Source organism: Fusarium redolens (assembly GCF_020744475.1).
Source record: "Fusarium redolens strain MPI-CAGE-AT-0023 chromosome Unknown BKA55scaffold_11, whole genome shotgun sequence".
In the NCBI taxonomy this organism is placed as follows: Eukaryota; Fungi; Ascomycota; class Sordariomycetes; order Hypocreales; family Nectriaceae; genus Fusarium; species Fusarium redolens.
This window is the reverse complement of record NW_025763674.1, coordinates 165,359-179,708: the sequence shown is the minus strand read 5'-3', so window position 1 is coordinate 179,708 and position 14,350 is coordinate 165,359. Positions and strand designations below refer to the sequence as shown.

The following is a 14,350-nucleotide window of genomic DNA, read 5'->3' as shown; positions in this document are numbered from 1 at the left end:
GCTCCAACTTTTTTTTTGTGAAGCTTCACCTGTCGATCGGCAGAGGAAAAAGTGCAGGTCGAAAGTCTAGATACAACGAATTGTATCTCTTTCAGCCCACGGCATAACTCAGCATTACAGTACCGTAGTCGCCATGGCTTCCGAGTATAGAATACACAAGCCATTTGTGCTGGCGACCCTCCCCCGGCCCTTAGATCACACTGAAGGTCGCATCGTTGCGCGGGAGGTCTATGGTTTGCGCGATGGTCAGAAGAAGAGAAAGAGGACAGAACTGGTCGTTGGTGTAGATGGAGAAACTATTAGCATCTACGATGTATGATTTCCTCATCAGACTTTGGGTAGGCTGTTGCTGACTTTACGCAGATTCCGGCTTCAAGATTGATCACTTCTTATCCTATCCCTCCTCAAGAATCTTTTACCTGCGCTCCTTACTCTGTCAGAATTCGACGAGCTGGAACCAACGACGTTTCTCGATACACATATATCTCTACTCGCGATTCTACAGGCCAAAAGATTACTTTGTTTAAGGATGTTGTCCACCAGGATGGCAAGACTACCTCTACAACGACCGCGTCCCCCGTTCTCAAGACTTCAGCTGTTCGATACTTGACATGCTCTTCCAGTGTATTGGAGACCTCTAGTACTGGTGATGTGATCGCAGTCTGCGAGAACGGAGAGTTCATTTCACTTTCCTCCGAGACCCTTGCGATCCAGTGGACCTCACCCTCGAAGTCCGCATTGCAGGATGCTATCGCTACCCAGATCGAAAATTTCGAGGTGGACTACGTTACCTCGGGCACACTCACCGAGTTCAGCGAAGGAATTTTTAAGGATAAGCCGGAGATTTTCAGTGCGCTTCCTAAAACACCTGCTTCTGAGCCGGAGCTGGTTGCGTTCGTGTCCAAGACCTTGAGCCAGGGCCAAGAGAGCCGTCACTTGGTTGTTCTGGCTGTCGCCGCAGGTTCTTCAACAACCTCTGATATCCAGAAACTGTCACCCCTCGAGATCGCTCCTATAGGCACTCCTTCGCCTCGTGGCGCTGATAAATCTACCTACCAGATTGATGTGCAAGCAGCTCTGCTCATGCAGCTCCAGCAAGGCGCTCTTAATATCTACGACCTTACCACTCCTGTTCCGAAGCTCAAATCTTTGGTGCATATGGAGAACGCAGTTTCTTTCGCTCGTTTGTCTCGACCATTTGTCCTGTCATGCTCACTCGAGTCGATCGGTCTCTACAACCACCAGTATAGATCCATCCATGCCAACGCACCCCTCGATCTCTCCGAGGTCCTTGAAGAAGATGAGAAGCCCCAGTCGTGCCAGTTGATTAGCTACCTGCGAAGTCAGGAGCTGGCTGTGGCCCTGGTTGACAACGTCCTGGTCTCAATCCAGATCGAGCCCCCAAAGAGCCACGGCAAGCGACGGAAACAGGGTCTTCTGATTGACTCTATTGGCCGTGGAACTGCCACTGAAATCCCAGCGAAAAAGGCCAAGACAGACAAGCTATCGGCAGACTTCTCCAAATATGTCCCTGGTTCGATGACTGAGCAATACATGAATAAGCTCCGCAACGAGCTTGAAGTTGCAGATGGGCATCTTACAAAGGGCGATCTTGGTGAATGGGAAGGTCTCCTACGGAAGCGATTTCGCGTGGGCCTTCGAACCACGAGCGATAGCACTGATGCAAAAGAGAAAGACGCCCAGGAACTCCCTGAATGGGAGTGGCTTACAGGAGGCAACTCATACGCTGTCGTGGATCGACGCTGGGTACTCTATGCGATTGGGCGAACCTTTTCCATCTCTACAACCGAGGCCCCGGAATCACGACCTAAGCTGCAGCTCATTCTGCCCGACACGAACGTCACATCCTATTTGGTTGTTGCTGGGCACCTGACCCTCTCAAACTTGAAGGCTGCATTCAGAGAAGAGTTGGATGCGGAAGCTCTCGACAGCAAAACCATTGTTGAGGACCTTCTGGCAAGCTTGACTGATGCCGACCCATCAATGACGTTGGTGTTGAATTACCTTCAAGCTACCCAACTTGGCGAACTGGAGTTACTTCTGGCTATCCGAGCTTTGATGCTCAATCTTGACCTCATCCCCGACCCCAAGAAGCCAGCTAACAACAAGCTTTTGAAAGACGAGGCACATGACGGGGCTGAAAACTATGAAATGGACCTTGACGATCTTGAGCGAGACATTGCGATCACGGAGTACTACCTTGGAGATGATAGCAGCAGCCGTTCACGGGGACTCACATTGGCTTTCGCTAAGTTATGGCGGCTCCCAGCTATTACCACAGTCAAGGCCATCCGAGCTACGCTCAAGACGGAGGAGATCTTGTCGCTAATCTACACCCTACGAGTGGAACTTGTCCGAGGTGCGTGGACATCGCTGTACATCGACCCAACCAGCTTTGACTCCGAGGGTAACGACCCGCCCCCGGACGGTGTGATCACTTTGATCTCGGACCTTCTCGGTCGGTGTATCGATGCCGTCGGCGCTGGAGGATGGTTGTTGAACGACGCCATCTCAAGCGATAAGTCTGAGACAGGCGACCTGTTGACAGCACTCAAGCTTGAGGTGACTGCGGCTCTTGAAGGCCTGGAGGAGGCTGTGTACCTCAACGGCATCGTTGGCGAGGCAGTCCGATTCGGACTGGCATCTCAGAAGAGCGGCGCCGGCCGGCAACCATGGAACACAAACAATCCAGTTCCCATGAAGTTGGAGGGCCAGGAATCTCGAATGCTCCCGTTAGGCCTCAAGACGAAGCAACTGCCAACCAGGAGCAAGGTTGTGTCGGGCGGCGAAGTGGTGCAGCGCAGCACCCGAGAGACAGGCCACCTGATCAGCCGCAAGGTGGAGGCATACTCACTTGAGAAGCTAGCAATCTAAAGTTATGGAGAAAGAAGGTTTTCGAAGAAGGCAACCAGAAGAATGCGCTACGGAGGCTTTCACTTGGAAGCACGTTCCCGGTCTGCGACACCACATGGTATGCGGCTGAAAGTCGCAGCGTCCATTCTGACACCAACTGAGCTAGTCCTAGGGCTTGGCTTATGGTGGAGGGGTTCCAGATTCGAAGAGTCTATTGGAAGAACATAGGCGAGCCTACGCCCAGGAACCGTGGTGAAGCAGAAAGAGACGCGGGGCAGAGCTCAAAGCTAAGGAGATCGGCTACCCACGGCGCACGTTGGAGCCAGGAGGGGGGTGTTGATGTGTTAATTGGGATCACATGTTGATGAGATTTTGGGTTATCAGACAAAGATGTTTGTTTACAGCGATATTGTGAGGTCAGCATAGCAGAGTTCGGTGGCTGCACATAGCATCTCATCTACCGATGCAGTTGCAGAGAGATAGAGACAGGCGTATCAAAAGAATGGATGGTTTAATCTCGGCGTCACGGACAGAAGCGTGCAACTAAGCTCGACGGAACTTGCTTACTGCGTGACATGCAATGCAATAACTACTCGCTTTGAGAAAAAGGCAACCGCATAATTCTGTTGCCAGTCGCGATGTTTCAGAGACGTTGGGATATTGCGACGAACCACAGAGTAGCGATGAGCTGTCGTGAAACTCGAACATGTAGTGTAAGGACTGCGCAAGTATGGATGGATTTGAGGGAATCGGCCTTTCGTTAAGCCCTGCGCTGCGGTTACCTACAGCCGGCGTAGTGGTTCATCATCCATTGGCTCTTAGGACATGACGTGCTGATCTCTTACGGGAGTGAGTCACCGCGTATCGTGGAGACCCGAATGTACAGTACAATCGGATATCAAAGCCTCGAAAGTATGACTATCGATCAGCGTCAGAGACTCTCTCAAATGGTTGCCTGTTTCTTTACCCAAGCCCAGTCTACCAGTGTTGTTGGTCTTGACTTTACGAGCACAGCCTGGTAATGGGCCAAAGCTCATCGCGGAAGCACTGCCGGCATGTAAGGGTTGTGTAGCTAATGCATGGAGCCGAACTACCAGATGATAGATAGAGGCTTGCAAGGCTTGAAAGAAAGGCTGCAGGTAGCCGAAGACGTGTTCAATAGGAGTGGAGCAGATGAATCAAACCATGCAAACATTTATGCATTAGAGAAAAGAAATAAGAAAAAAGAAAGGATTTTTTGAAGAGCATGAAAGCCCTGCATTGTAGATCGATTTCGGCACATTCGGTTGGTGGAGATGAGATGTGAGAACCCATTGATAGTGGGGAATTGCAGCAAAAGCGACGTTCTCACGAGGACATAAACTAGAGGCGAATGAGGAGCGCATTGCGACACTTAGTCATGTTCTAGAAGGAAAACAGATGACAAATGGAGAAAGCCGGGAGACTAGAGACTCTAAGTACCTACAACGTAGCAATAAGCCAAGAGGCCGAGGCCGAGTACGAAGACGTGACTGATGATGATGTCGGCCTTTACCGATGATGTATCCCTTATTCCCAACAGCAAGGGACTGGTGAGAAAAGCAAGCCATGATCCTGGAGGCTGGAGGAGGTCCATGTTTAATTAAGGAAATTGGTGATGAAATGATAGACAGGAGTTGAACAAGCTGAAACATCTGATCACCTCTTGTACGTCAGGTATTGACATGTCCCTCTCCGGGTAAAGTCAAGGGACCCTGCCCGCCTGCGACCGTTTGTGTTCGTCCCTGGATTAACAGTTCGTCATTTGGTCCTGGGCCTGGAGAGTTTCTTGATGCCGCTAAATTAGGCCTACGAGAATGCCCCACGTTGCGCCTCGTTGCCGAGCGGGTGGCGCAGTAGAGGACCCAAGAGGCAAAATACGCCGGAAAACGGTTTTCACTCGTAAAAAAGACAGAGCCAATTACTTGAGCGTCAGAGATCAAACTGAAACGAAGGCACACTTGGGAGGGTGGTCATAGATACAGCTGGCGATCTAAATCTCAGTACCAAATTCCAGTAGCGAACCCTGCAGCGACAGAGATCTCCAGAGACCAGCCTTGTAAATGCACAAGCGATGATGTAAGGCTGTTAGCGCAGACAGCGGCTACCTACGTCACTAGACCCAGGACAAAGACCGGGGGTCATTCCCCACTGCTCCCCGGAATTAGGGTGCGGTTACAGGGGCCTTGCGATGAAATGCTATTGAGGAATTTCTCTGGGAGACAACAATGAGATGAAATGGATTGAAAGCACGAGGATGAGCCAGTGAGATCATCATCACACGAGTAATCATGCTGAGCGACACGGAGAAACATACAATTGTCTACTAAACTTGTAGCGTATAACCACGAGGACGGTTCGCTACCTACAGTACCCGTGGACCTCTTAGCCTGGTCACCCACCATCACATCACCACTTACTTGTACAGTCCTGTACAGTTACGGTTGTCTAAGCCCGAATTTTACACACCCACACACATTCCCTACCCTTCCATCAAGTGATGGTTATTCCTCTCTCTGCTCTTACGCCTCTTCCGCGTGCCTGTTCCAGCCAAAAGGATACTACGTCTTTGTACCTCCCCCCAACCTTCATCTGGACTTCCATTTCATGGATCCATAACCTGATAAACTATCCCGTCCATCTTCTACTGTAACATTCTCCCTTTCCTCCCGTCCCAACCCTTCCACTTTCCTTGCCGCTCTCTTCTTATTTATCCTTGAAAATATTTACCTGCCTTTATTTACTTGGCATCCACCCAACTCTTGCACTTTCTAGCTCTAAACAACACAACTCTCTCTACGATACGATTACCTCCCTGCTCCTTACTACTAACGACTACTCGGGAGCGCCCAGTCTTCTAACCTTACAACGTCAACTTAAATTATATTAAACTACACTACAAATCTAGCTCAACAACACTATCGAAGCTCGTCTGAGCTTAAACAACAAGCCATGAGCGGCGGCTCAACCGTCCAACGCATCGATGCTCTCGATGCTTTCGCTCGAACTCTCTACCTTCGCGCCAAACAATCAGGTCTTCCATTTACCGACGTCGCGACTGCGGTTCGAAATCTCCATATAGCCCTACGACATCTACGCATCGAAGCAGCCGACCAAGATTCAGTTCTCAGCAATGTCCAAGCCTCGTCCTCTTCGGTCTATGGCCGCCAGCTCGGGCCTCTCGTCGATGATTGCGATTTCACCCTTGGCCAACTTGAGCGTCTTCTAGATAAGTATGGAGACGGCCGCGCTGTCATGCCAGAGGATGAACGCCAGCGCGATCAACAACTCTCGGTCATGAAGCATAAACTGGTTGGGGACAAGACCAGTGTCGAGATGTTCCTTGACGCCGTTCAGCTGCATGCCGAGAACAGACCCACCAGGGTTGTCGAAGGCCAAGAAGGCCTTGAAGGAATCAAGGATGTGGTTGACGAAATCGCCACTAAGCTATTCCGAAACCGCCATGAAGGCAGTTTTACTGAAGACGAGGATGGTCTCTGGCGCGAATTTAAGGTCGAGCTTGAAGATCGAGGGTTTTCACCCCAAGTGCTACGCAAACACAAAGTACGTGTTGACCAAATCTCCCTTGTAGATCGTTACGACTAACACAGCGTTAGGATGTTCTACGAGCATACGTTCGCGAGCTCGAGTCCGTTCAGAACCAGTACGGCGGTAACTATCCCACCGTGAGGGGCCTCTTGGAGCATGAAGCGAGATCGCAGCCCACTTCACCCCAAGAGCTTGACAGCAGTCCCTACAGAAAATATCCGCCCGTTATTATCACCGGTGGTCGAGGAAGATCAAATAGCGACACCGCGCGAGAGCCTATTTCGTCGTCCCCAAGAGATGGCGACAACGAATCTGACTACTCTATGGCAATGGTCTCGACCCAGGATCTCCTCGCCATGGATAACCTCAACACGCGAATGGCAAATCTGAATGTCCAGGCCAACGACCAGTACAGTTTGTCTCCCGGACATAGACAGATGCCACCAAACAGTTTGCCAGATGTCCCAGAGCTGTCAAGTTCCCCAATCACACGCCACATTGAGTCATCTCCACGCTCCATGCCCCCTATGCCTCATCATATCAACAGCGGGCCCCCATCTTACGGTAGCAGTCCGCGGAGTAGCGCTCCTCGACTTGCTCCTGATCGATGGGGTAACGAGATTCCTCCTGATGCCCAGTGGACCAGAATTAGACGGGAGCTCGTTAGCCCCGAGGTCCTTGAACGGGCTGGTGTGCGCTACGAGGCTCGCCCAGACTACGTTGCAATTTTGGGCCGTTTGACCCGAGATCAAGTGTCTGAGTTCGCCCGCGAAAGTGCTGCCTGTCGAGCTGCTCGCTCAAGACGTGGTCCGCCGTCTCGCAAGCATGACCATCATTCTGAGCGGCGAGGCTCGAAGAGTAGCCGGGAGGACGATGATGATGATAGTGGAGTCTCTGACGAAACCGATACCTCAGACGATGAAGAAGATAAGTCATCCGAGAAAGGAACCAAGAGCTATCCGTATATCGTCAATCCTCCTACAAAGAACCCGACATCTCCTTCGAGCACCACAATGCCGAAGCCAATCCTCAAGAACAAAAACGAAAACCACGTGCGCTTCGACCCGGAGCCGTACGAGGTTGACGCCCGAAGTCCCCGATCATATAGGGACGATCGCCATCGTGATCGCGACCATGATCATCATCGTGAGCGCCGACGCCAGAGCCCTACCAGATCATCGCGACGTTCGCGAAGATACTCTGACAGCGCAGATCGACACTCAAGAAGCGATAGGCATGGTGATTACTACTACGACAGCGGAAAGCGGTACCATCGCGAGAGAGGTCGTGACCGTGACCGAGACCGTGAGCGGGATCGCGACAGAGACCGCGACAGGAGAAGTACAAGGAGGGAAGATCGCCCTCAAGGAAGAAAGAAATGGGGTGAAGCTCTTGGCGCTGTTGGCATTGGCGGTGCAGCAGTGAGCCTTCTGAGCGTCCTTGCTGAAGCAGCATCATGATTTCAACGGGCTGGTTCCGTATCACATTACCTATCACTTCCCTTTGTCATTTCCTTATTATGATTTTTGGACTGCGATTTTGGATATGTATCAAAGCCAACTGTAAGATGGACTGGACCACAGAACAAGATGGGAACAGAGAAAAACTAGGGAAAAGAGTTTGTCAGTTTTATACCTTATTTGGAACTTATGTATGTAGTTATACCACGGATGACACGCATGTCTACGAAAGAGACGATCAGAGACTATGGCAGGATTAGATACCCACGATAAGATGACACCAGAATATAGCAGTTATGAATCAGACCTTGTTTTCATTTGGCGTGTTTGTTTTATTTCAAGTTGAATATTACGAATGATGGATGAACCACTGGCTAAGTGACGACAAACGCTTCTTGACTCGCTACGCTAAGTCTATGATACATGGCATCTAGATGATGATAGTCTAGATCTATCACTAGTGCTTTGTGTCTACACCATTAATTCATTTTCTAAAGTCTTCCACCACTCCCTCGCATCCACGGCTGTCTTCTCAGGCGCAGGCCCCGTCGCGCGGGGTCTAGGCTGCGGTTTACGCCTCCATTCGAGGATCTTCATCTCAAAGTTCCTGGGCCAGTTCTCTTTGCGCCTCTCGTAGGTCTCCGCCTCTTCAATCGCGCCACTTGCAGCCATCATCTGAGTTTCTAAACCGCCCTTCAACTGAGGCAGTGTCGTTCGTAACTCCTTAGCCCATTTGAAGCGTGGCAGATCTACTGAACGCTCCAGGCACACATAACCTTGCGAAGTGCGATAGCGTATCTGGTCGTGTAGAAATTCACTGAATTCTGTGACGATATGCGGTACGGCAGTAGTTGCAAAGTTGCCCTTTCGCCGGCGGCTGTCCTTGGAAGCGGTACTAAGGAGATTTTCCAGGCATTTTGCGATCTGGTACCAGGCATGCTCCTTTTGTGTTTCAACTGTTCTACGACTATGGCTGGGCTCTGAGGCTTCCTGAAGAACGTCGTCAAACACGGTCTGTAGGTGTTGTTTTTCAAGGTGACGATAATGAGGAACAGCATGGTCGCGTATCATGTCCAATGCCTCACTGAATCTATGCTTAAATATAAGCGAATTGATGTAAACGATGTAATTTTCGAACGAAGGCTCGACATTGTAAGGTTCTGAAGTCATTGTGTCCCAAATCTCAGTAACCATTGATGAAGTCACCTTTGAGGAGGGGGGAAAGAAATCCATGAACCGACGCTGACGCTGATTTGATTTAACTCCGCAAACATAGGCCCAGTTGAGAAGATTACACCATGTTTCACGTGGAATAGGTATTTGGTAGGTGTTTGAGACGTGGATGAGGAGCTGGCATGCCAGCCGGATGCGCATCATGGACCCGAATGCTTCAACAATAGCATTCAAGAAACGCTCAGTGGGAGCTCGTGGGTTGCCTGGGCGAAACGTCTTGCGACCATTGACGGTGAAGGTGCCGGTTGCTTTGTCTTCTACCAGTCCAATACCGAATCCTCGTTTGAGGACAATGCCTCGCATATGTTGGAACGAACCACTGCGAGCGAACGCAATGAGAGTGGTACAAAGTAGTTCCTCATTTAGTAGAACACCAGTATCCTTGCTGCGGCGCCAATGTGCGAAGTAACTTTGAAACCCTGTCTTCTTGCGCTTCCATAGCATGTTGTCTGCCCATACCCGATGTCGTTGGCGATTGAAGGGGGTCGCGCGAAGGGCATTCCGGCTATGCCGGAGACTTTCTAGTCGCCAAACATTGTCGAGGGGCGTTCTGAAAAATATTTTGTACCCCTCACGAGGCTTGTAAAGGACTCTCTGTCGGTGATACTGGTAGTATACAGGATCGGTCAGGTAGCGAGCCTTGAAGAACTCGTTCCAAGTTCTTGTGCTGCGTTTTGGTCCCAAGCCATGGCGTGTAATTGCACTGAAAAAGAAGACAGCATCTGCTAAGTCCCCAGCGGCGCCCGCGCAACGGATGAGGATTTCGTAATCAGACAGGACAAGGTTGCGACCAGCGTCACGACGAGCTTTAGTGAGAATCTTCAAAGCGTTGAGAACAAAGCGATGCTGATACCGCACGCCGAATTCGTCTACCAGGTGGTGTGCATTTGTGAATTGCATTTCACCAGGAGAAATGGTGATGTCGTGTGCAACATCGAGATATTTATTTGCGACGGGGTCAAGTGCTCGAAGGATCTCAGAAAATGTTGCAACAGGAAGCCCAGCTAGCTCTTGAAGAGCTGCGTTGGCGACCTCAGCATCATCATTGACCAACGATTTTACCCAGGCTTGGAACGCTGGGAGGACACGACCAGTCTCTTGACATCGTATAACTTTGAGAAATGCATCTAAAGGCGTTGTACGGTAGGTCGAGCTTTCGTCTAGTAATGACCTACCTCGCTGTTGCGCAAAAGTCGAAGTTGAAGTTGAAACTGGGGGAGATATTGATGCCAACCATCGTCTTCGACCCACCTCAGCGGGTCGTTGGTGTGTTAGCGAGGAACCATAGATCCGTAGCGCGAAAGCGAGTGGAGTTGTCGATGGATAATCGAGACGGGTCCCTCTTGAGAGGGATTGTCGCCAAAGCATGGCACTGAAGTTGTCGCGAAAAACAAAAAACGCAAAAACATGAGAGAAATAAAAGAGGAAGATGATGAAGGTGGAAGACCTCGGATGTAACTGAACACCTCCTCTTTCAACGCGAGGGGCGTTTGGCTGCCGTGTAACCCAAATCGGGAAGGACCAGGCCTGAGCCGCACTGGTTAAGTGCATTAAAACATGGGGTAATGTATGGTATAGATGCAATCGCTGCCGTCACGGCTTACTGCATAACGTAGCAATTTCTCCGAGGATTTCCCAACCCTGCCAATTCGCGTTTTCCCACTGAACCTTGGTGCTCATATCCAGCTCAGCCCTGCTAAGCTCACCACCACACTCACCGAGACGACCCTAATCCAGTCAATAACTCCTCCAAATAATCATGGCTGACGCAGGCGAAGAGCCTCATCACGTTTCGGAGCCTCTCGACCTTGTTCGACTCCTTCTCAACGAGGTGGTCTTTGTCAAGCTTCGAGGAGACCGTGAACTCAAGGGAAAGCTACACGTCAGTTAAGCCTGTAACTTATATGATTAAGAAGGTTCTGACAATAGACAGGCTTACGACAGTCACTGCAATCTGGTGTTGGGAGAGGTTGAGGAGACCATCTATACTGTGGATGAGGACGATGATGATGAAGAGCTCAAGGTATGCGGGGTTCTGGGATTGATCTGAGTCGGGTCTAACTGAAATGCAGACTATCAGCCGGAAATCTGAGATGTTATTTGTGAGAGGTGAGTCGATCTGAGGCTCAGTCGTGTCTCGATACTGACGTCAAGTTAGGCGATAGTGTTGTCCTTATCTCACCTGGAGTTCCGTTCTAGAGGGGGATACAAAGAATCATTATGCCCTGCACACACCCAAATGTGCAAACACTGGCTCAGCAGCAACGATGCATGTTGCCATACGACAGCCTGAGGCACGAAGCTGCTCAAAACACCCTGAAAGCAGCTCAAGACTGCGTTGAAACCAACATTTAGAGTCCAATATCTTGTTACAGCCCTTGAGCCACATCATGTGTCAGCCAAAGCAAAGTCGAAGTTGAACAAGTGGCTCCTATTGCTGGAAAGCTCACCTTGACAAATTTAGCTCAAGGTCTAGATAGATAGAGCGTTGATAGCACAAAAGAACATTGATGCCAACAACCACCTCAAGTTCGCATCTCATACAACCCGTCCGACACCGGCATATCACAAGTCGTTGGCCAATACAGGTTGTCCATTGATGAAACCATGGTTCTCATCGCATTTTATAACCCCGATAAATGAATGCGGCTTGAGACGCCATCCAACCATTTTGGGCTCAAGAGGCCCGTGCATACAGCTTGAGCTCTTATCGATAGGCAGGCGTGGCGTGGCGTGCCTGTCCGTGTTGTGAGTAACCCCCCGCGCATCAGGTGCTACCTTTAAACTTATAACTTTGTCTATGACTCTTCTGAATTCAAAACTTCAAAACAGTCAGACGGCGAGAAGTGGCGCAGCTTTTTTGAGAGTCATTCTTCCAATCATTTAAATAATTCTCTGGCCTTCAATCTATCACTTGCTTGCAATTCAATGATTACACGAATACTCTATCCAGTATAAATCGCATGACCTCATCGTTATAATGTCGGCGAAGCCATTAGCGCACGAGAAGCGCAAGGGCGAATCGGTTCGTTTATCTTTAGGATCCGCGGTGTATATACACTCATGCTTGACATAGGCGCTCAGCGATTTCGCGGATTATGTAGAGCAACAGCAGAACCTACGGTACCCGACCGCACGAACGACGACGAGCACAGCCGAGATAACAGACACAAATACCGAACATCACGAAGAGCTCGATGAGCTATTCGACAATCTTGATCTTGCCGAATCAGCACCACGAGTGCCTCTCAAGGACCTTCTCCTTGGATCGACTGAAGATACACTGAAACAATTGGAGGAAATTGTCTCTGACCGGTTAGAGGAGGGTTTCGGTGAATGCGTTTTCGAGATCGGATATGAGAACCATGGCGAATCGATGAAGCTGACCCTCGACCAATGGAACCAGGCGTTCAAGACACTTCAGGAAGCAGCAAAGGGGGTACGCGCCGACTGCGACCTGCTCTTGTCCAAGAATGTCGGTGGCGACCTCGAGGCCGCGAGCACTACCGACAAGCCTACCAAGGATAAGAGCTGCAGCGGCAAGGTCCTGATCCGCCAGAATCCCGCAACAATAGAAGATGTCATTGAAACCCGGATAGCGGTAGTAGGGAATGGTGAGTTCTTCCAAGCTCCATCTGGTTAGTACCACTATTGACACGTTGCAGTCGACGCAGGCAAGAGTTCCATGTTGGGCGTGCTCGTAAAGGGAGATCTTGATGATGGACGAGGTAAAGCTCGAGTCAATCTCTTCCGGCACAAGCACGAAATCGAGTCAGGGCGAACCAGTTCGGTTGGTATGGAGATCATGGGCTTTGACACCATGGGCAAGGTCGTCACCTCTGACACTCCTGGGCGTATGTTTCAGTTACCGTTAGCTAATACAAATGGCCATACTGACATCCTGCAGGCAAGCTGTCTTGGGAGGAAATCGGCAAGAGGAGTGCAAAGGTTATCACCTTCACTGACTTGGCTGGCCACGAGAAGTATCTTCGAACGACAGTATTCGGACTGCTCTCAAGCAGTCCAAACTATTGTCTTCTTATGGTGGCGGCGAACAACGGTCTTATTGGCATGAGCAAAGAGCACCTGGGTATTGCTCTGGCTCTTAACGTTCCTGTTATGGTTGTCGTCACCAAGATCGATATCTGCCCTCCCAACATTTTGGAGCAGACCTTGACGCAGATCACCAAGATCATGAAGAGTCCTGGAGCTCGAAAGATACCAACTTTCATCAAGACTCGCGAGGAATGTATCAACACAGCGACTCAGTTCGTCAGTCAGCGGATATGCCCTGTCTTCCTCGTCTCCAACGTCACAGGGGAGAATCTCGACCTGGTCAGGACGTTCTTGAACATTCTCCCCCATCACGGACGTTACAACTCCGATGCCCCATTCGAGTTCCACGTCAATGACACGTTCTCGGTACCTTTCACAGGTACAGTCGTGTCTGGCATCATTAAGTCTGGTGTCATTCATGAAGGCGACAACGTTCTCATCGGGCCTGATTCTTTGGGACAGTTCACGCCAACCTCTGTCAAGTCAATTGAACGCAAGAGGATACGAGTTCCCGCTGCATCGGCTGGACAGTCTGCTTCTTTCGCTTTGAAGAAGGTCAAGCGCAAGGATGTGCGCAAGGGCATGGTGCTTCTTCCCCGGATCGAAGGCCAGGTGATGCCAAAGGTGCATCGTGAGTTTGTTGCAGAGGGTAAGTGTCTACATTAAGGCTTCAAGCAATCAAACTAACGTTGCCAGTCCTTATTCTCTCTCACGCCACTACCATCAAAACCAAGTACCAGGCCATGCTTCACGTTGGCCCTGTTTCCCAAACGTGTGCCATCATCGACATTGACCGAGCGCTCATTCGCACAGGAGACCGCGCAACTGTCGCGTTCCGCTTCGTTCAACGCCCTGAGTACCTTGCACCAGGTGACAGGCTCCTGTTCCGTGAGGGTCGCACCAAGGGACTTGGTATTGTCAAGTCTGTTGGATACGACCCAAATCATCCATTGATGCCTAGCAAGGATGGAGAGAAGGAGAAGCAGCCCGTTAACTCCGAGGTCAAAGTAGGTGCTTGATGCGCTTGTGGGAAATCGCCAAAAGGCTAGATGCCTACGGCTGTCACGATACCATGTAAGGACAAGGATATGGCGTTTTGCTGTTGTTTTAAGATTATTGAGTAGTCCAGCTGGTCTCCATATGCTGTTGGATCTGTCTCT

At 50.3% G+C, this 14,350-nt stretch overlaps 5 protein-coding genes across 5 annotated transcripts; 4 read left to right on the top strand and 1 right to left on the bottom strand.

The window, feature by feature from the left end:
* Positions 1-22: 22 nt before the first annotated feature.
* BKA55DRAFT_74669 (uncharacterized protein) lies at positions 23-2,990 on the top strand. Its single transcript, XM_046201613.1, has 2 exons — positions 23-313; positions 364-2,990. Exons 1-2 carry the CDS (start codon positions 134-136, stop codon positions 2,893-2,895), a joined length of 2,712 nt encoding a protein of 903 aa, XP_046047291.1. The 5' UTR covers positions 23-133; the 3' UTR covers positions 2,896-2,990.
* A 2,839-nt stretch (positions 2,991-5,829) lies between these two features.
* Positions 5,830-7,901, top strand: BKA55DRAFT_516284 (uncharacterized protein; the record flags this gene model as incomplete). The annotated part of the gene is made up of 2 exons (XM_046188077.1): positions 5,830-6,456; positions 6,510-7,901. Coding segments are annotated over 2 exons (2,019 nt in total), but the record flags the coding sequence as incomplete, so codon positions are not given.
* Positions 7,902-8,372: 471 nt separating this feature from the next.
* Positions 8,373-10,502, bottom strand: BKA55DRAFT_516143 (uncharacterized protein; the record flags this gene model as incomplete). Its single annotated transcript, XM_046188064.1, has 1 exon — positions 8,373-10,502. One exon carries the CDS (start codon positions 10,500-10,502, stop codon positions 8,373-8,375), a length of 2,130 nt encoding a protein of 709 aa, XP_046047289.1.
* Positions 10,503-10,893: 391 nt separating this feature from the next.
* BKA55DRAFT_691876 (uncharacterized protein) lies at positions 10,894-11,333 on the top strand (the record flags this gene model as incomplete). The annotated part of the gene is made up of 4 exons (XM_046199685.1): positions 10,894-11,016; positions 11,068-11,157; positions 11,207-11,243; positions 11,293-11,333. The coding sequence occupies 4 exons, from the start codon at positions 10,894-10,896 to the stop codon at positions 11,331-11,333; spliced, it is 291 nt and encodes a 96-aa protein (XP_046047288.1).
* A 581-nt stretch (positions 11,334-11,914) lies between these two features.
* Positions 11,915-14,305, top strand: BKA55DRAFT_74448 (P-loop containing nucleoside triphosphate hydrolase protein). Its single transcript, XM_046201598.1, has 5 exons — positions 11,915-12,159; positions 12,211-12,748; positions 12,800-12,988; positions 13,042-13,839; positions 13,887-14,305. The coding sequence occupies exons 1-5, from the start codon at positions 12,115-12,117 to the stop codon at positions 14,207-14,209; spliced, it is 1,893 nt and encodes a 630-aa protein (XP_046047287.1). The 5' UTR covers positions 11,915-12,114; the 3' UTR covers positions 14,210-14,305.
* Positions 14,306-14,350: the final 45 nt, after the last annotated feature.

Bases quoted from the DNA above. Each gene is read 5' to 3' on its own strand.
- BKA55DRAFT_74669 (XM_046201613.1), top strand. From the start codon at position 134: ATGGCTTCCGAGTATAGAATACACAAGCCATTTGTGCTGGCGACCCTC. The intron at 314-363 runs GTATGATTTCCT...GACTTTACGCAG, and splicing joins AAACTATTAGCATCTACGAT to ATTCCGGCTTCAAGATTGAT.
- BKA55DRAFT_74448 (XM_046201598.1), top strand. From the start codon at position 12,115: ATGTCGGCGAAGCCATTAGCGCACGAGAAGCGCAAGGGCGAATCG. The intron at 12,749-12,799 runs GTGAGTTCTTCC...GACACGTTGCAG, and splicing joins GATAGCGGTAGTAGGGAATG to TCGACGCAGGCAAGAGTTCC. The intron at 13,840-13,886 runs GTAAGTGTCTAC...TAACGTTGCCAG, and splicing joins TCGTGAGTTTGTTGCAGAGG to TCCTTATTCTCTCTCACGCC.